Here is a 20,298-nt window from a genome sequence, read left to right as displayed (position 1 = left end):
TGGAAATGCCTTCAGAATTAATCAAATACGCGATTCAGATCGATTTACAATCAAATCCAGACTCTCTTATTGCAGTGAAAATAGATCAAAGAGCAGAAACGTCAAACGGTCGAATAATCGGAAGCAACAAGAAGTTTATGTTTTCAATATTTTCAAGCCTTTTAAAACTTTAACGCGTTTTCTTCGCCAAGTTTTCTAGGCGAACTTTTCAAAAGAATCCATGATTTTTCCATTTGTTTTGCTTGATTCACCTAATGTTGTCGGCTCTCAGGTATAGCTGATTAAGTTGAGCTGAAACCATGTTTATTTATATTCAGTGGATTTAGGGTTTTCTTTGATCGAGCCAAGAGAGTTTCGAGTTGTTCGACCATAAAAAGTCCCTTATTAAATAAAAATGGAATAACTTGCACTGAATTTGCTGCAAAATGCGAACCTTATTTCACTTTCAAAATTCTTTGAATCCTCTAAACCTGCGCGCTGCCCTTGCCCACTAATTTCACTGATTCTGGCTACAACATTTCGGCTGCAGAGGTTGTCGGCCAGTTGCACGAGTGCTCTGTCAAATGCTTTCCTCTTCCACTTCTCGTCTTTGACAGGTCTACGGGAGGGGAAGAGGGAAAGAAAGAGTGATCTAACCTAATCCCCTTTGGTTTATACTCGACACTCGTTGTTCACGTAAACAGCTCATATGTATCTTATTATTCTGATCAATCGTTCTCATTGCATCTACTGAAATCAGAAGTGAACAAATTGAAGAGCGGAAGTGATCAATTAATTGCTGCCAATTGGTGAGCTGCTTCCTTTCTATTTTTATCTCCCTTTTTCTTCCACGCCTTGTTAACTTAATAGAACCAGTCTTAAAATTTACCAGATTCAAGTGGGCGGATTTTTTGCAATCTTGCAGGTTCAATTGTTTTTTTTTTCAGTTGGCTTTCAATTGTTTTTTATTCTACTTGCGGTAAATGATTATACGGTTTGACATTATATTGCCCTAATTACATGCCTAAATTTAACCCAAATTTAGTTTGAGTTTCATACTTAACTGTTATTTTTAGCCAAGGTCGATCGGCCATTTCCTTTTTTATCTGAAAATTTTCTTTCAATGTTTTCTACATTGTTTTCGATCACTACGCCAGACAGTCCTTTTGTGCAATGTGGTTTCATTGAAGTTGTCGCACTTTTCGCTAGTTTTTGGTAGCACTTGTGTCGAATTCCAAAAAATTTGAAATTCCGTAACAATTTGACCTGTGTGTTACTTTGGCAAAAAATCCGATCAAAATTTTGCAAATGGTTTATTTTTGAAAGCATTATTCTGTAATCAGTCGTTTCCGTTTTTGCGATGCTCAAAAGTTTTCATTGATCGACAAATATAGAGTGCTAGCAGATTAAGAAGGGTATGTTTTTGCTCTTTCACACATGTTCTTTCACGACAAGGCATGAATAGAAAATGAAATATTAGAACGCATGAATGAAAAAAGAAATCATATGCATAGTTTCGCGCACTTTTCGGGGCTCTTTTACAACTTTCCGGGCTCCTTTACAATTTTCTGGCATCTTTCCCTCAGAAAGAGCAAAAACATACTCTCAACAGTTAGAACATAGTTGAAGATGGCCTCGGGCAAAAAAGCCGCACTCGGGCACTTCGTGCCCTCAGGCCGGGCTCTTTTTCCCTCGGGCATCTTTCAACTATGTTCTAACTACTACAAAGAACACAGAGAAGCTTTTTCGAGAAATTGTGCTTAGAAAAAAGACAGTATAGATCAGCGCTCTTCTAACAGATTCATAGGCATGGACAAAAATCATGACTTTCATCGCAAAATCAAATATAGTGCTACAGATTTTTAATTTTAGTTCATACATGTATTTTAAGTTTGACGAAGGTCTCACTGGATATCAAAACAAAAAATTGATTTTTGAGATAATTGAAGTGACTTAGTGTATTCTTTTATTCAACAATTTTTGTTTGATTCTTAAGTTTTTGAAAGAACAGCTGCTCTTCTTGCACCATTATTGTTCCAGCCATTGAAAATGGGGAAGGACTTTGGATTCGGGCGTGTTTTAGTTTTTTCTTTTGTTTTCCACGCAAGCTCAGTTACCACAAATAGTCATCGGAATGGATTGAATGATAACCCCGGTTGAAGTCTATTAACCAAAAATGCTAGTCATACAATTCCATAAACTAAGTCTATGGAAAAAAAGTAATCAAGAAAGTTTCATTCATTTTGCTAAAATGGTGTCATTGAATTTTCAAAGAACTTTTTTTCTTAATTTGGCATAAAAATTGGTGTATCGTACTTAATAAAAAAGAAAAAAAAATTGTCAAAAAACGCTAATCATATAACTTCCAAGCATGGAAATTGTATGATTAGCTTTTTTATGGTGACAAAAAATTTTCCAGTTAATTGTGAAATTGATGAAATTGCATCAAGTTTTTTTTCAACCGCAAATCGAAATTTGTACTAAAACAAACATTTTCCAATTTTTTTTTGCATGCAAAATATAATATTTTGTGTGCATAACGTAATCCTGGATACACAAAATTGTTTTTTTTCCGTTTCTCTGAATAACTTTTTTCAGAAACGCTAAAAACTCCCACTTTTTTGTATGGCATTTTTATGTATACCCTGATCAATGTCTGATAGTTTAAAAATTCAAATTTTGAAATTAATCATCATTGAAAATTTTTGCCAAAGTTAAAAAGTTTGATGCTTTCAGTATATTATTGGTAAAAGAAAATTGTTATATAATACAGGTCGTTTCCTATGCATTGTAAATGCGAGGCGATCAAACCTTTGATGACTCTAGTTTCGAGTAAACCATGGTTTTTGTCACTTGTGTTTGGTCACAAACACATCCCAAGAATTTTGAGAAATTAAAATTTAAAAAACTTATTTTTTGGTTTATGGGAAAATGCTAGTCATACATTTTCCATATATGAAAAATCACTAATCATAGACTTTTCATGCAACTTTCTGTACTTATGGGATTGCATGATAAGTGTATGAATAGCATTTTTTCATTGATAAAAATTGTATGAGTAGCATTTTTGGTCAACCCGGGATATCATATTAAAGTTATTTCAGCCGTCATTCGAACTATTTTAAAAAACTTTTGAAAATTTTTTCCAAGTGTCCAGAAAAATCGGATCAAAACTTTTGAGTTTCAGTCTAATTTTGAGCGAGTAAAGCGATTGAGTAAAGTTCGTTGTCTGAATTTTTAGGCTATGAAAACTTGATTTTACTAAAACGAAAACTATTTAGCGCTTCCTAGTCAAAATCTAGTTCAACTAAGCGCTTCATAGGCAAAAAAAATTGCAAACATGTTTTGAAGTTTGCTGAAAATTTTGTTTAATTTTTTTTCCTCATTTTTTTGTTTGCCATTCATTTTTTGTTTTTGGACAAATTATCTCATTATTCACTAGTCTGATGCTTTCTCCATGTTTTTTAATAGTTTTTTAATCTCACCGCGTACAGACCTCAATTTGAAAAAAAAAGAATCTTTTTCAGTAGTTTTTGTATGATTATGGTCGGAACATTCTGTGCGTTTTGCATAGCAATCGTTTGCCCTTGTTCATGTGAGTTATTGGAATTTAAAGGTTTTGTGCTCGTTAGTTAGTGCCTGTCAGTAATCTAGGTTCCTGAAAAACGTCTTTTAAGAAATAGGTGTTGACTTTGCATTGGCTGGAGAAATATACTTGGCGCATTTGAAATTAGATTTTTTGATTTTTTTGCGTCTGAAATGAATATACAGGTCTGTATACACAGCTCTCACAAAAACTATTTCAGCATGATTGTTATTTGTATACACTCGGCACAAAAACTAAATTGTGCAAGATTTAGTGCGCCGCTATTTCATTTCTCAACTTAAAAAAATTAAGTGAGATTCAAAAAGGAAGTCTTTAAGACAATAAAAATTTGCACAAAATATTGTTTTAACCAAACTAGACGGCGCCACAACACCTTTCAATCAAATTTGTCTATCAAGTCTGCCAAAATACCTATGTTTCAATTGGTATGCGGTCTACAAGCATACACTTTTAACATCATACCAATCAAGCATAATACAACTAATTGTCTATTGTTCAAACAGCATATAATTAAACAGCAAAAAATTGACTGCTTTCTTCGTACCAACCTGTTGCAAGCTTGTCAATTATGGAATTGAAAAACCCCAGTCATAAATAAATTCTTTTTTTTTTGGAAACTGTATGAGCAGCATTTCGATCAGTGTACTAAACATTTTAAAAGAAAAATGTTCAAAAAATAACAAATTGATTGAACTGAAGTTTGCGTGTTTCTTTTTTGAGTGCTTTTATAATTTAGTATCTTTCTCATTTTGCTGGAGATCTAATGGCTATGTTTTTTTTTCAGCATCAACGTCCAGAAGCTGATCCGAGTTGTTCTCTGAAATGGGACGAGAACATGGGAAGTGGAGAGGTAAGAGCAGGAGGCTAGTAGAGTTTGTGGGCTCATGGGTCAACAAAGTGTACCACAGTCCCCAACTACTTCTAGCAAGTCTCTTTGACTCACTCGGTTAGTGAAAATATCAAGTTTTCCATCCGCCGATATCATAAAAAACTTGCTGATAAAATGAATGATGCAAATTACTTTATGATATAATATCATTTGCGCTAGGAGCGTATTTAGAACCCTCCCCCTATATTTATTATCAACCAGATTGACTTTGCTATCATTTCTAAAACTTTGACTGTTTTTGGGCTGTTTGAACTAATTTAATCTTATTTAGACGCACTAATTTCTGGGATTTGGAAAAAATGGAATTAAGCAAAAAAAAAATGCTGAATTCAGAGGCAAACATGAGAAATTTAGGGAAAATTTCGCAATATTTTGCGATATATTCATGAGTACGCTTCAGTGTCTTAAAGATGGCTGTCTTAGAGCTCCACGCACAAAACACCATGTTGGCTCTTTTTGTATGTTATTGGATTCCATTAAAAATATTTTCATATTTATTTTAAAAAATCTTCAATAACTTTCATTGGACAAATTTCTGCGACAGATTTCTGCAATCCACATCCCTTCTTTTAAGTTCGGGAAGCTGGGGAAATCAAAAGTTCTAACTCAAATAAGGCCAACAAAATTCATTACCAATAAAAACCAAAATGAAGCCAAACTGTGCAAAACTTTAGAAATTGCAGCGTAAGTGTGATTTGAACCCGCAATCAGATGATTACTGGGCACCATCATAACCGGAGCGCCACAATGCCATAATTTTTCCTTACAAAGTTCCACTTACAAAATTTCTTTGGATTTGGGGCTCAAATACGGGTAACGTAAATTTTGTCGACATATTAGTTTTGTCGCGGTAGAATTTGATGAAAACTAGCAATGGTGCGCATTCAAAATCCGTTTCCGCCTTGCCGCGCGGAGTGCGCCTATGATTAAAAAAAATACACAGTTTGACCTCGTAATGCCTTTCATTTTTTTGTAAATGCGCCCACCTAGGAAAATCTTAAATCCTTTCCGTTTTAAGCGGGACCATAGAAGTCTGAATATAAGACTATGACTTCGCCTAATTATTTCATGTTTTGATTTTCATGTTGCAGGACGAACAATAGCCAGAAGTCCCTGGCTCTTCATTCTAATTCCCACCCTTGTCAGTCTATGTTTAACACTCGGTTCTCTCTGGATCGAACTGGAAACTTTGGACGACGTCTGGGACCTCTACTTTCCACGGAATAAACCCATTGCGTCATCAGCTGAAAAGTTACGCAACACTTTTATCCCGAGTCCCAGTCTAAACCGCACCTTTTGTCCATTCCAGACTTTTGGATCCAGTGTCTCTCTGCCAGTTTTGGCAGTGATGCCTTGTTTTGGAACAGAACGAGTTAAACATTTCAATTCAACGGAAAATTCTTCAGCAATTGTGTGGGAAAAAGAAGATATCAATTATGGATTCGAAGCTCTGAAGTCTTTGTGCAATTTTGTTGAGAATTTCACCCTGCAGATATCTCCTTCTGGGCACATGAGATGTTTTGAAGATGTGTGCGCCTATAGTGTTGGCGATAGTTGTCTGCAACCTATAGTGTGTACCGCTTTGAAAAATTCACAGGACAAAAATTCAATCACAATTGAAGTGAGTTGAGAAAATTTTTAATTTAGCTAAAAACATTGGATCTTGTTCACTAATCCTCTGCCTCCCCCAATGACACTTTGTAAAGAACTGGCACCCCCATAAACAACTAATTCAGTGGGTAAGCATATGTTGATTTTGTACCTTGCAACGAATTCTCCGTGCATCGTTTTGCAATAGGTTTTACCGAATCGAAACACAATATTACCCAGCAAGCTTTGAGGGATAAAATAGGAGGAATTCTTTTCGGTATTTTTATGCCATTGCAACTTTTCATTTGTGGGGGTCAGTGTGCCAGTATCAGCGGTTATTCAACTAAAATCTGAGAGGGTTTTTTGCAATTGTTCATACAGAGAATTGATTTATCAGAAAAAACTGTTTCAGCCCCCTTTCCAGCCTGTGGTGTTGCCTAGAGGTGCTAAGGTCGATCCCCTTACTCATCAAGTGTTGGAAACTCCCGCCTTAAGACTTGTTTGGCACTTCAAAACCAGACACTCTTCTCAAGTCACCTACAGGGCTGTCATGTCAAATATTATTTCTGATATAAATTATCTGAAAACAAACATAAATGTGCCCAACTGAATATAACCCGGGTTGCCTATCATAGAAGATAATGCGCAACCATCCACATCCATGCATGATTTGTATGGAAAATGACTAATCATGCGTAGCACATACGTTTGTTTCGAAAACCCTCATAATAATTTTTAACGGATTAAATTAGTAATAAAAAGGGTTTCTCATCATTATGCAAGCTGTTGGTAAGATAAGAAAAACTTTCACCATGCAAATCATATGGTGCTACTGCTACGTATGGAAGAGATGTTTCACAAAGTTTTTTTTCTCTGGAAAACCGTGAAAATAGAAGTTAATTGACAGAAATGACTGAGAAAAAGTATCCTTAGTACACGATACGCTTTCATTAGATTTTGATTTCTTTTCACCATGCAAACCATGCGTCTCACCATAAATGGTGCTATTTATGGAAACGATGTTTCCATACAAAAACAACTTTAATTCAGCATGCAATATCACAACCAACATCGACAAAATTTTTCAAAATTCAGGGTTTAACTGCATTTTCCAACATTGAGGGGTAAATTGAGAACATACTTTTGGACAGAAATGCGTAAAGATTAGTGAAATTTTTTTTTTATTTTTAAAATTTTTTTCATTGCGAACAAAAATTTTTTGGGCACATGAAAGTTTTTTCAATATCATTTGATAAAACAAATCCAAATTCATCAAAGCATCTTCCCTAATGTTTGAAAAGTAAAGCAGATAACAGATTTAATTGTTTTTTTTTAAATCATCTGAGAATTTGAAAAGATTCTCATTTTTCGTGAGGTGTTAGTAAAGACAGCGGTTTCGTACACAAAGTCAAACAAGACTGCTCGTATCAGGGCGAAGCCCTGAATGTTCCGACTGCCTTTTAAGGTTTATGGAGCAGCAAAAATAACTTAAAAAAATTAAATGAAATAAAAAAAAATGAATTATTTTTCTTCTAAAATTTGAATTTTGTAATGAAAATTATCCCCCCACACGCCATATAAAGTATAAAAAGATAGATTTCGTTCCCTGTAACAAATCAATTATGGCAATTAAGCTTCGTTCAACCAATTTGAAACGATTTATACGACGGATTAAATCTCCGCTTACGCGTTAATAGCGCGAATTATATTGCGCGTTAATTGTCCCAAATTGGTCAAAATGGCAACCTTTAAACCCTCATAACTTTACGAAAAAAAATCACAGGTGAAATATCTTTTCAAATTTAAGCTCAGGACAACAATAATTTTTGAATGATATAAAAAAAATTCCGTCAAAGTTGGCTAGTTAAAAAGTCGAAATTTTTCTGAAGAAATGAAAACCCACCCCGAGCACAAATATTCCGTTACTTTCGTATGGAAAGTCGGAACAAAAAATGTTTTCCCCAAAAATTAAAGTCATGACAGCCTTGATGTGCCTTACAGTGGCAGCGACTCAGACCCCTCAGCCATCTTTATTCGGACCCTGTTTGACGAACTGTACCGAGTCAGAAATGAACTTGGCAAGGGAGATCACGTGACCTTTGTGCCCTACTCGCATATTGTGCAGAGCGACGAAGTTCACTCTATTGTGAAGAATGACTCCAAGCTGATGGCCATCACAGTAGTCTTGATGACTGTCTTCTCGGTTAGTACATTATTATCAACAGTGGCGTGCGTTGGAGGTCTTCAAGCGGGGTGGAGTGTATCCGTTTTTCGAAAAAAAATTTTGTCGATTTTTAGGTCGACCAAATAGATTTTCTGAACCCTTCAAAGATCCTAAATTGCCAAAAGTATTGGGTTGCTAGCAAATTTCTGCAAAAAAAGGTGTTTACCAAAATTTGAGTTTATTGGCAAGTGCTCCCCTCAATTGAGTGTTGTTAAAATTTCCTAACTATCTTTAATTAATAAAAATCTTATAAAATCTTGCTTATAAACTGCCCGAAGCAGTCTAAAACTAGAGCGCTCTTTTTAGCGGTAGAAATTAATTAAATCGCTCAAAACGTCCCAACCTTTTTTAATAATTAGCAGAAAGTCTCGGACTCGAGGAACTCATTTTGGACCTCATTTTTGGTAACAATCCTTTTAATTCTCGCTAATATATTGGATCTCTTCAACTATATTCAACTATTTGCAAGAGGGGGAATTCGTTACTAGGTATGAAATTCTGATAAACCATTGATTTACTTCTTTAGATTCGGGATATTTGTTACTAAGTACCCGAGGTGGATATAGTTAAATATATCCATGTATTTTTTTCTCCAGGTGCTAGTGTCTGTGAACAAGCGACAGGGTATTTTGAGAAGCAGGGCCCTCATGGCCGTGGCAGGAGTACTCACCACTTGCATGGCCATAGGGTCCGCTGTGGGACTTCTGGCCCTACTCGGGGTCAAGTTCATACAATGTGCATTTCTAGCTCCCTTCATCATGCTAGGTTAGAACAATCAGCAGGTTCAATGCTTCATTTTCTTAGTATCTACAATTTAAATCTATCTAAAGTTTCAAATATTTTTGCTCCTAAGTTTCAAATTGTTCTGTAATCAGAATTAGTTTTGGAGTTTACAAAATGATATAAAACGAGTTATGCAATTGAAAATTTAGCTGAAGGAATTTACCATATCAAATTTCAAAATTGATGGAAAACTACTCACTGCTGTGAGCTAAAAGCAATCATTATCTTTTTCTTCTAGGAATCGGGATCGACTCGACTTTCGTGATCACTTTCACTTGGGCAAAAGAATTCTCGAAATGGACCAAATTACTGCCAATTGAACACAACAGACCAAAAGGTGAATTAAGTTCAAGTCAGTTTGAGTTTTCAATTGTCCAATTTTCAAGCCAGTTTTTCAATTGTTGCCTCAAAGTAGTTTTTTGACATGTTTTTTCAAAAATTTGCTTGCGACGCTAAACTTTTGGTCAAATTGGGGTTTTTAGAGAGATCTGGGAAAGCTTGAAAAATTAGTTTCGTCAACCTAAGAAAAGGTTGACAAAATTTTTGAAAAGTTTTTGAAAATCCGCCCCCTTCGGGAAAATCCTAGATCCGCTCCTGTTTTGAGGAGTAACGTTTTTTACCTAATATGTGTGAGTAGTTGTAAATTAATTTGGAAGATCAAAAAAATGTCATCATGTGTCCCTAATTTTTTTTAGTTCTGGAATAACCTTAAGACCTTTTGGAATAACCTTAAGACCTTTCCACTTCACATTTGACACAATATTCTGGCAGTTTTAGGCGCTGTTTTAGAGAACTTAAGTGACCGGCAAACTTAACTGCCCGGTAAATTCAGGTGCTTTTATATGCTTTTGTTAAATTTAAGTGGAAGTTTTCTGCAACTATTTTCAACTTGCCGTTTTTAATCAGACTTTTTCACAATACGTTGTGATCTGTAGTCTCAAAGAAACATCAAAAAATTTCTCGCACAGTTGCATATAAGGATGACTTCTTGTCTTGTTTCATCTTAAATAATTATTTGGAATACCATGATTTACAGTGACACACTTTTTAGCACCAGCGCGGGACCTGGGTTGACATCCACTCAATCAAAATGCTAGTTATAAAATTTCACAAATTGAGCTCAGGAAAAAACGCTAGTTATACAATTTCATACTTTGAAAGTTGTATGACTAGCATATTTTCAAAAATAGCGGTTTCTTGTATGTCAGCAAAAAATTATAAACTAAAACTGAGAATGTTAAAAACTGATATCCTAAACGTTATGGTATTAAAACCGATTTTGGCTACAAAGAAAATAGAGAAATTGACGGCACGTTTTTTCGTTAAAATATTCTAGTCAGTCTTTTTCATACCATAAATATTGTCAGATTACCATGTTTTCAAGAAAATCTAAATTATAGGAATAAAAGTTAAGTTTTTCTTAGTTTTTTAATGTTACCAGGCAAAATAAACAAACTTCTAGAAAAAAAACGTTTTGTTTTTGTTTTAGATAGTAAGATAAATATAACGCCTGTCAAAAAAACAACGCTTGTTACAGGTTCAATATTGCGCTTGTTCAAGTTAACATCCTCCCCTAAATTTTCAAAAAATAGATTTTTAGTCGTAAACAAAAAGTTACAAGCTTTTGATATAATTATTTGTGAAGTTAGAACATTAATAACACAGCATATCTCCGAATGCAATTTTTCTGAGGGATTCTTGCCACTCAACCTGTTGGTTTTCTCATTTTTTTGGTTATTGTGTTTAGAACTGACCACAAATATTTAACGCGAAACTCAAAAACGTTTTTAATTTTCACTAATGCTAGTCACGCAAATTAGTTCAACGGAAAATTGCTAGTATCACAATTTCACATTGCATAAAATGCTAGTCGTAGAGATATCAGACAATTTTTTGGATGTGTGAAACGCTAGTTTCACAAGTCTGAACCTGTATGACTGGATTTTTTGTCAACCCGGTTAGATCTATAGTTGACTCAATAAACCAGAGATTTATCAAAAAAATTCTCAAAATTAAATCGAGGCCAAAATCTCATGTACCACGTACTTCTGTGCTTTTCGGCATTTTTGCTAGTAAATTGTTTTTTTAGAGCAAAAAATTTGTTTCATAAGTTTCTTACAGATCTCTGTTGTATTTTACTCTGATTTTTTTAATCTTAGCAGACTCTCGTTTCGATGCTTTTTGACACTGTTCAGTTATTTGAAAGCTGATGACATTACCTGTAAAATATGAAAAGTTACTACTTGCAGCGATCAGTATTTCTGTGAAAAACCAAGCTGGAAGCGAAAACATCTTAGAAAAAAGCCTGAATTGGTATCGTTTTCATTTTTTGGCGCTAATTGAACCTTTTTAGCTCGATTGGATTTTTTTTTGCTGAGGCGAGAATAAATTTGCCTAAATATAAGTGTAACAATCTATCAAGCCTTGAAAAATTGAAAACAATCACTTTGCAAACTATACTTTTGCAAAATTTAAAATGGATCAAGTTAACATCCTCCCCCAATTAGACCAATCTATGATCCTCCACTCTAGCGTTTATTATAAATAAAATTTGCTAAGCGCTGTGTGTAAAACGCTCTATTCTGATTGGCTGAAAATTCGAGTTCAGAATCAAGTTGACGTCCACCGCCCTTAAATGTCTTTGCGGGGAGCCCCAATTTTAGCCTTCAAGACAACGACATTAAATTTAAACAGTGTGGTTTTTGTGTTGATTTATTTAGTAATCTTGATTAGATTATGTGAACTTCCAAAAACAACTTTTACAAGAGGCACTGACATTTAAACCACTCCAATAAAATATATGAAACTTGAAGAAATGCGTTGGCCCGTTTTCATAGAATCTTTTTACAAGGTTGTTACAGGAATAAATGTTCTGTTAGTTCATCACGATTTCGAAAATCGAATAACTCTTACAGAAAAAAGCGTTTACCATAAAATTCTACAAATGATTTATGAATAATTTTTTGTGATATGTTTGTATTTTGAAAGTTGAACGTTAATGTATGTATTTTTTATTTCGTGTTCATTAACACTTTTCTAACTGCCATTTGGTGATGATTTAGTGATAAATGTGACTTTATGGTCTTCATTTTATCAGGCGTGAACCAAGTAGTGTTGAGCAGCAGCAGTATATGTGAGCGTGAACAAGTGATTGGGAACACGATGAAGAGTTCGTTCATAGCCGTCTTCATCTCTGACACGACTGCCCTACTCGCATTCCTCGTTGGCTCATTCACTCCCTACCAGGCTGTCAACATCACGTGCTACTATTTAGGTCAGTTGTGTTTTGAATTCCTTCGATCGGCATCATTAATTTAAAGATAAGCTACTACCAAACGGGGGCGGAGCTTCCTCTCAGGGATTCGATCCCTATTTACCCAAAATATCGTTTTTTCTCTTTTGGTACTACTCTTTCACATCCATTTTCGGTCAACCAACGCTAAATTATTTCTAAAGAAGTCATACTGTCTGGCAATTAATTGGTTATTAGAGCTAGAATTTAGATATGACATTCTTTCGAGGTATCCAATCGATTGTTTTTCAAAGCAGCTGTTTATCGGTTCCCTTAGATCAGGGTTGCATTCAAAACAGTCTCACCCAGTCTGTTAGTTATTAGGTATCATTTGTGTGCTAGCATTTTTGATGGCGTCATTTCAATTTGTTCTCAGGGGCTCATTTTTTTTAAAGTTATTTTTTTTCTGCTCACTGATGTGTTTGACATGATCTAGTTATGTTTCAGCTGCCATCACTTTTTTCCTGCTGCTTCTGCAGAGTACATTTCTCATCGGCTGTCTGTCTTTCTATCACGAATTGGCATCATCGGCCAATCAACCAGCTACGTCATCATTACCAAAGGTCAACGGAGTTCACGAACAAAATGGACACCAGATGACATCAAAAGCCGATTCTGGTTTCTCGAAAAATCAACGCGTAAGTTGCGCGAGTCTCCATAATGTGTGGGTATTGACAACTTTGGGGCTTGGAATGGGTTTATTGAACTTGCACATTGACTGTTTTTTCGTAGATGTACTGCAGCACCCCTGAAACTTAGACTAACTCAGCATTTTTGTTTTTGCCGACGATCACAAGTCGAGTAATTTGGTTAGTTTTAGATTTAGCTGATGGCAGTCCAAACGGAAGTGAAATATAAATTTGTCTATTTTTTCTGCGTTCCTCTTTGTCATTGGAACAGATTTCATTCAACTGAACAATCGAATTCAATATTGAAGTTATTGAAAATGTGTTTTTATCTTTCAGAATCCATCACGTGCGAACGGGTTTGTATCCAGTGTGCCTAAACATGCCATCAACTTCACGAATCAGGGCATAGAAATGCAAGAAAGCAACGATTCAGTTGTGTTCAACACTCTTGAGCGATTCATCAGCGACAATCTGCACAAAGTGGTGCTTAATAATTATGTCAGGGTGTCGGCTATTTTCCTGGTCGGCGCTGCGATCACTATTTCTGTGGGAAGAGTCTACAATATGAAGCAGTACATTAATGAGGTTAGAATGAAAAATTATGATCCTACTTTTGACGAACCTACTTTTGGCCTGTTTTTCGAAAGTTCGGCAAAAAAAAGTTGGCTAAATCAGGATCTTTTTAGTGCTTTGGCAAATCAGTTTTTGCAGACCAAAAAAATCCAAAATCTAAATTTTTTGAACAGAAGTTTTTGAATGAGATAAGCTGAGCTAACGAAGCAGTCGAAACTTTCCGCTATTTGAATATGCTTTGTATATTTTGAGTTAAATGTTAAAAAACCCATCGATAGTTATGGTTGCAAAAGCTACAAAATCAGCCTAATGAAAAGTGCGAAATTTAATTTTAAAAACTAACCAAGAAATCAAAATGTCTGGAGCAACGCATTCTTGTTTTCAGATGGGCTTCCAACCTGATAACTCTCGCGTCATGGAGTTCTACGCAACTTCTCGCGTGTTTTACCCGGCAGATCCCATGATGATGCATTTTGTGATTGACGAGCCACTTTTTTACAACGGCACACACACTCGCCTTCTATTGGACAATTTCTACTCGCGACTCACGCAGAATCGGATGGCTCTGAAATCGAATTCTAGTCTAATGCAGAAACCATGGTTCCAGAAAATTCCGAACCAAAACTATAATGACATGCGAGATTATGTCAATGAGTTAAAGCTTCGGTTCGGAATTGAAAAACACGATTTAAGTAGTTTTGAAGTTTACATGAGTGGTTTAATGAACAGGTGTCATCAAAATGACGTGCTAATATCTGAAGATGAAATGGGCATTGAGAAAAGTCGATTCGTGATTCCCTTTCAGAAAATCGAGAGTTCAAGCTTCGACCAAGGTTTTTCGCTTGTGGAAGAGCTGCAAAAAATAATTGATTCAGTTCCTTTTAAGGTAAGATTTATTGTGAGGAGTTTATGCTTATTTGAGTCAATTCATGTAAAATAAAACTTTTCATTGAAATAACTTAACAGGAAGGTAAAATCATGTACTATTTAATCCCCATTACTAAACAAAAACAACTATTGTAAATCAATTATGCAAATTTTTTCATGAAAATGACTAAGATATCAAAAAATCTGCTCCAGCTGTGCGCTTTCTGCTTTCTAAGGCAAAACACAATTGATTATTCGAACACACTTTTCGAAGAAAAGCTGGAAAATGAAAACTTAATCGGTCAAAAACCTAACTGGTGTCTATTGCAAAGAATTGGTTCATTTTATAACTTTTTTCTGCCTATTTATTTGTTAAAAAATAGTCTTCTTGTTTTAGGTCTATTTTGCTTCTTCTGAGATGATGTTGATCGAGAGAAACAGTCTGATGAAAGAGAGCATCTGGCACAGTGTCCTAGTGGCCATACTTTGCTGCAGTGCCATAGCATGGCTCCTCCTCCCCACACCCACTCTCTTCCTCACTGTCATTGCCACTCTCACACTCGCTATGGCCACTACTATGGGCTTCATGGCCCTCCTCGGAATGCACTACAACATCGCCACCTACATCATCGTCCTCCTGCTCATCGGTTGGTAATAGTAAAATTACATTTCTTACAGCTCTCAAAATGTACAATGATGGTTGTATTTCGCGTCTTAATAAATCTCCACTTTTTTGAAGTTCTCATCACTTCTAAGTTTAATAAGCTTCTGCGCCCAAACTACTTTAAAGTAACTGTTGAAGCAAAAATATCACCAACATTATAGTCATATTCAGCATATCCGTGATCCAGATAGCTGGAAAAAAAAGATAATTTTGAGTGGAATGTCTCATCGCGGTGACGCAAAATGATATACCGTGATCTCCACCAACAAACATCGGTGATTCACTCAAATAGCCATTTTTATGAGAGCAAAGTGATTCTAAGAAAGATTCAGAACAATCCAATGGCACTACCGTGTGCCACGCCAAAGGATCCCTCCTTTGATGTCGTCCTTTTATGCAATTATTTGTTGTTCTCCAGAGGTCCATGATTTTAAACAACTGATATTATAACTATAAAAAAATAATAAATTGTTTTCGGGCAATTCCATTGTGGGTAGTTAATCAATTTACTAACCAATTCTACAATTTTACTGCGTGGAAGAGCACCATGGACCTACAATTCCGTTCACAGGTGCCTCAGAGCGGAAATTCTTTTAATAAATTTTTGATATTCAGTGAGAAATAAATTCTCAATGCTTAAATTTCAATTATGTGGCTAAATAGATTTCAATTTTAGTGTTTTTTTTTGCCTAAAAACGAAAAAAGGAAAAGTAACTAAAAAATACAAAAAATAATCATCGATCTTTTTTAAAAAATAGAAACTATTTCCGGAAAATTTTTCGTTATAGATTATGTATCGATAATGTATCAGTCATTTGAGATTGAATGAATTTATTTTGTGGTTGGATATTTTTTTGTTTGATAAAAAAAATAGGTTGATAGCTTAGGATAATGTCGAGCATTACCTAGCCGAACAAAGGCTTTTTTATCTGAGAATTTTTATTAGTTCATACAATTGAATCTCCTTAGCAAAAAAAAACAACTTGATTTTAATTATTTGGTGTTTAAATGACGTTTACCTGCTCATAAGATCAATCTGAATAAGCAGATCAATATAACACTTTATGATCCAAAATACCTTTTTTGAACTTCTTTGTGGATGCGTAAGCCAAAATACCATGCTGTAAAATAGGTTTCACGAAAACTTTTTTCTAATTTGTTACAAAGTGCTTGTTCAAAACAAACTTTCGTAAATTATAACAAGAGGTTTTCACGAGAAAATCAACATGTTTATCGAAATTCAGCTGTTCGTTTACGTGAAAATCAAAATTTTCTTTCACTCAATTGCATGATCATTTAAGTTAACACTTCGCAGATTGAATTTTTCTTTGGTTTTTCTTGCTAAAATTTAAAGTTTCTTGTTTTATCGGCGTTTAATGGTAGCTTATTTCCTTGTAATCAGTCTGTTGTTTCTTTTCAAAGCAACCTGATGCTCAGCATGCACGACATTTATTAGTGTATTTTTCTTAAACTCTGTGTCATCTGCGTATAGCACAGGTTTTAAGCTTTTTTAGTCGATATCAGTAATATAAAGTATGAAAAGCAAAGGACTAAGAATAGATCCTTGAGGAACATCAAAGCGAATTTCCCTTAACTTTAGGTTTCTATCTTTAGTGGCTAGATATTGTTTCCTTTGACTCAAATATGATCATTTGTTCTGACGAATCGGAATTCTTATTTGTTATAACTGGTATCTTTTTCAACAAGTAAAAATGATCTGCTGTGTCAAATGCTTTTTCAGTTCTATGATTGTGCAGTTTCTCAGTTTTGTTTTTGTAACTGACAAGGACGGTTTCAATTTTCTATCAATCCATCTGCTCATAGGGTAAATGAAATTCGATGCTATAACGCCGCCGCCAACAAAAATCACCAGTGTCATGAAGAAAAGTGTCCCTCTTGGCAGGCTGGTTCAATTTTTTTGTTTTCTTTAGAACATGAGGTTCTGCTTCAACTAAAAAGAAGCGCCAGTGCATATGACACAAATATCAAACAACACATCCGATCACAGTTTTTTTATCACAGCTCTCTACAGTTTTTAAGCGAAATTCTGCGTAGGGATGCAAAATCAACATTTTTTTACAGGACGAAGCCTACTGCATTTCCAACCTTTTGATCCAATTTGTCACAATTCGAGCAAAGCCCTTGAGTGATTTCTTGCATCGATATTTCAGAGAACCTCTGAACTCTGTTGATGACAAGTCAAAATCAATTTCTGACATTCGCAAAATTAAGAGTCAGAAACAAAAGTTTTTGGTCGTATTGTATGGTTTCCATTACTTCTTTCAGTTCAAATATGTCACTTCCATTTTCTGTCTGGCGTTTTTCCTGTTTTTTTTCTAATCATTTTTTGGTCGCCTAGTAAGATTTTGTTTGATTTATCATAATCATAATAAGTTGTTCCAAATTGAAGTCATTGCATGCGCATAATTATATATAAAAAAATTCAAAAAAGGTTTCAAAATATTTTATGAGAGATTGCCATGAGACTAAACTAAGCCTGAACAAAGTGCGTATGCTCAAATATAGGTGGTGGTGATTTATTGACGCTCCATATGATTGTGCATTTTGAATTTTGTTTTCTTTTTGTTCCGACCAATAATGAAAATGGAGAGGAAAAACTTTGTATTCGGGTGTGTTTTAGTTTTTTTCTTTTTTTGTTTTTCACGCAAAATCAAGTATCACAAAGAATCATCAGATTGGGTTGAGTGATATATAAAAATCAAGAAAAATCCGAGCTAATGAAGCAAGCGAGCAAGCTTACAACAAAAGCAGGCTTCAATTATGGCTAATTTGAGACCTTAAACATTTCTTTCAAGCAAGTAAAACTGTTTTTTTTTAGAGTTTTTTGCTGCATTTTTTGGAACCGAGTTTTTCTAGTCAATTTTCATCGAAAATTTTTGTTCAATTTGCCTATGTTACTATGACTGTCTAACATACCTAAATTATATGCTTACGTAAGATCTTTTTATCACACCGAGCAGAAAAAATAACACAAATTTGAAAAAAAACTTTCTAAGGCTTAGTTTTCTAAAAACTATGGTCGGAACATTCTCTGCTACTTGCACAGTAACAAGCTATCCTTGTTAGGTTCTGTTTTTTTTTCTTGAAAGGAAGGCAAACTCCACTATCGAACATCAAACGGCTCTTTTTCTCCCCCCTACCCCACCTCACACCAACATGAATTTTATTGTCTAACGAGTGGTTTTACAAAGTTATTAATGAAAACCAAATATGTTTGTCATGGCCTAATTAGTCTGCATGTCAATTTTCATGACCATTGGCAAAGTGAATAGTAATTTAAAAGATAAAAAATTGTAGGTGGGGGGAGAGAAGGAATACGAGCCAGCAAACAATCAAAAGTCACGATCGATAGACGTGATTGACTCGTAAATCCGAAAAAGGAAATCAGTTATCAGATTTCCCAGCGAAAAAAAAAATGACCTACTGATCCAGTTTGCTCGAAAAAGCACCAATCAAAAATTATTCTATGGTTCCCCGTTCAGGCATCACCTTTTTTGTACTTAACCGAATAATTTGACCGAGTCAGCACTATAGAATCTCGCAGAGCACAAATGCAGTGAATATTCCATAAACCGCAAAAACATGCGTGAACAAAAAGACTCAACGGAATTCGGCAAATCTTGCAAAAAGAATCACTTCAATGGTCTAACTAATTGAAATTGGGATAGAATTCATACAAAAAAAATTTTCAGCAAATTTTTTTTCTATGAAATCTCCCAAAATTTCATAGATTTTTTTTGTGAAAACACTGTTGGCAATCTGTTGCTACGCGTAGAGTAGAAAATTTTAATTTATTTTTTTAGTAACTAATGACTTTTGAACTCCCTATCTTTCTTGCCTAGCGGGGCGAGCAGAGCAGAGAAGTTTTGCCAAACTAATTATTTTTTGTGAGACCATTAAAATTAACATAATGATGAGCAAACACATGTTGGTAAGGTATTCAAGGCAAAGTTTACCGGTTTTTTTTAAAACACAAAAGGTTAGAAAAAGGTTTGCTTAAGTCTTCTATTTGTTATAGGTCTATGCATCGACTACATCTCGCACAGTGGACATGCTTATCTATGCGCCTCACAACAGCTGTCCAGGCTTGATCAGGAAGATATATCACACCTTCTTGGCTCAAAATCAAACAGGGAACTTTCTGATGACGTAATCCGAGAACAGACCTCGCGACTCGCATTACGTAATATCGGAGTGCCTCTTACGAATGCAGCATTGTCGAGCTTACTGTCAGTTTCGATGCTGGGCTTCGGAAGTTCTTACGTAATGCGAGATATGTTCAAATCTATGATGTTATTATTCTCATTGAGTTTTTTCTACGGAATAGTGTTTTTGCCAATTGTTCTCAGCTTTTTCGGCCCGGTTGCTTCTCAATCTCAAGAGACGGAGAAGTCATCATCAGACAAATGTCAATCAGAGTTGTCGACTGCCAAAAAGGATCTCAGGACACTTAGTTCAAAAAACAACTGCGAAATAACTTGTGGCTGTCAGCCTCCAGAAACTAACCAAACTCTAGAAGAAATATGCCTTAACGAGTCACAAACATAGTTTTTAAATTTAAAAATTTTAATTTAAATACTTGTCTTCTAAGATTGTATAAGTTTAAGATTTAAGACGACTTATCCAAAACAAATGTTTATTAAAACCTAACAATGAATGTTTGGATAAAAGATCTTACAACAATTTCATAGGATACTTTGGTTATTGAATTAAGGGATAGTCGGAACATTCAGGGCTTCGCCCTGATACACGAGCAGTCTTGTTAAATTTAAAACGCTGAGCTAACCCGCACTGACAGAAATGGTTTCCTGTTGATTTAAATTGATTTTAAATCGATTTTAAATCGATCGAAATCGATTAACCATGTACATTTTACGAACTTAAATGGAATTTAAATCGATTTAAAGCGATCTTTTTGAAAATTTTAAATCAATTTAAATGTCTAAAAAATCAATTTAAATCGATTTCGATGGATTTTCCGACTCACTAAAATCCATCCGAATCTCACTTAAATCCATCAGAATCTCACTTAAATCCATTTTAAATCGATTTAAGTTGATCTTTTTGAAAATTTTAAATCAATTTAAGTGTCTAAAAATCGATTTCGATTGATTTTCCGACACACTAAATTTGATTTTTTTGTTAACACGGCCAAAAAAAACATACCTTTTGAAAAAATT

General features: G+C 34.9%; 1 protein-coding gene across 1 annotated transcript; it reads left to right on the top strand.

Moving 5' to 3' along the window:
* The first annotated feature begins 412 nt into the window (after window positions 1-412).
* Window positions 413-19,666, top strand: LOC134854732 (patched domain-containing protein 3-like). Its single transcript, XM_063871090.1, has 14 exons — window positions 413-788; window positions 4,371-4,532; window positions 5,567-6,096; window positions 6,478-6,608; window positions 8,067-8,268; window positions 8,886-9,054; window positions 9,311-9,409; window positions 12,170-12,346; window positions 12,812-13,002; window positions 13,330-13,578; window positions 13,952-14,220; window positions 14,296-14,452; window positions 14,831-15,080; window positions 19,137-19,666. Exons 2-14 carry the CDS (start codon window positions 4,409-4,411, stop codon window positions 19,664-19,666), a joined length of 3,078 nt encoding a protein of 1,025 aa, XP_063727160.1. The 5' UTR covers window positions 413-788; window positions 4,371-4,408.
* Window positions 19,667-20,298: the final 632 nt, after the last annotated feature.

Source organism: Symsagittifera roscoffensis, chromosome 9, assembly GCF_963678635.1.
Source record: "Symsagittifera roscoffensis chromosome 9, txSymRosc1.1, whole genome shotgun sequence".
Classification (NCBI taxonomy): domain Eukaryota; kingdom Metazoa; phylum Xenacoelomorpha; order Acoela; family Convolutidae; genus Symsagittifera; species Symsagittifera roscoffensis.
This window is presented reverse-complemented; position numbering and strand designations above follow the sequence as displayed.

Bases quoted from the DNA above. Each gene is read 5' to 3' on its own strand.
- LOC134854732 (XM_063871090.1), top strand. From the start codon at position 4,409: ATGGGACGAGAACATGGGAAGTGGAGAGGTAAGAGCAGGAGGCTAGTA. The intron at 9,055-9,310 runs GTTAGAACAATC...TTTTTCTTCTAG, and splicing joins AGCTCCCTTCATCATGCTAG to GAATCGGGATCGACTCGACT. The intron at 9,410-12,169 runs GTGAATTAAGTT...TCATTTTATCAG, and splicing joins TGAACACAACAGACCAAAAG to GCGTGAACCAAGTAGTGTTG.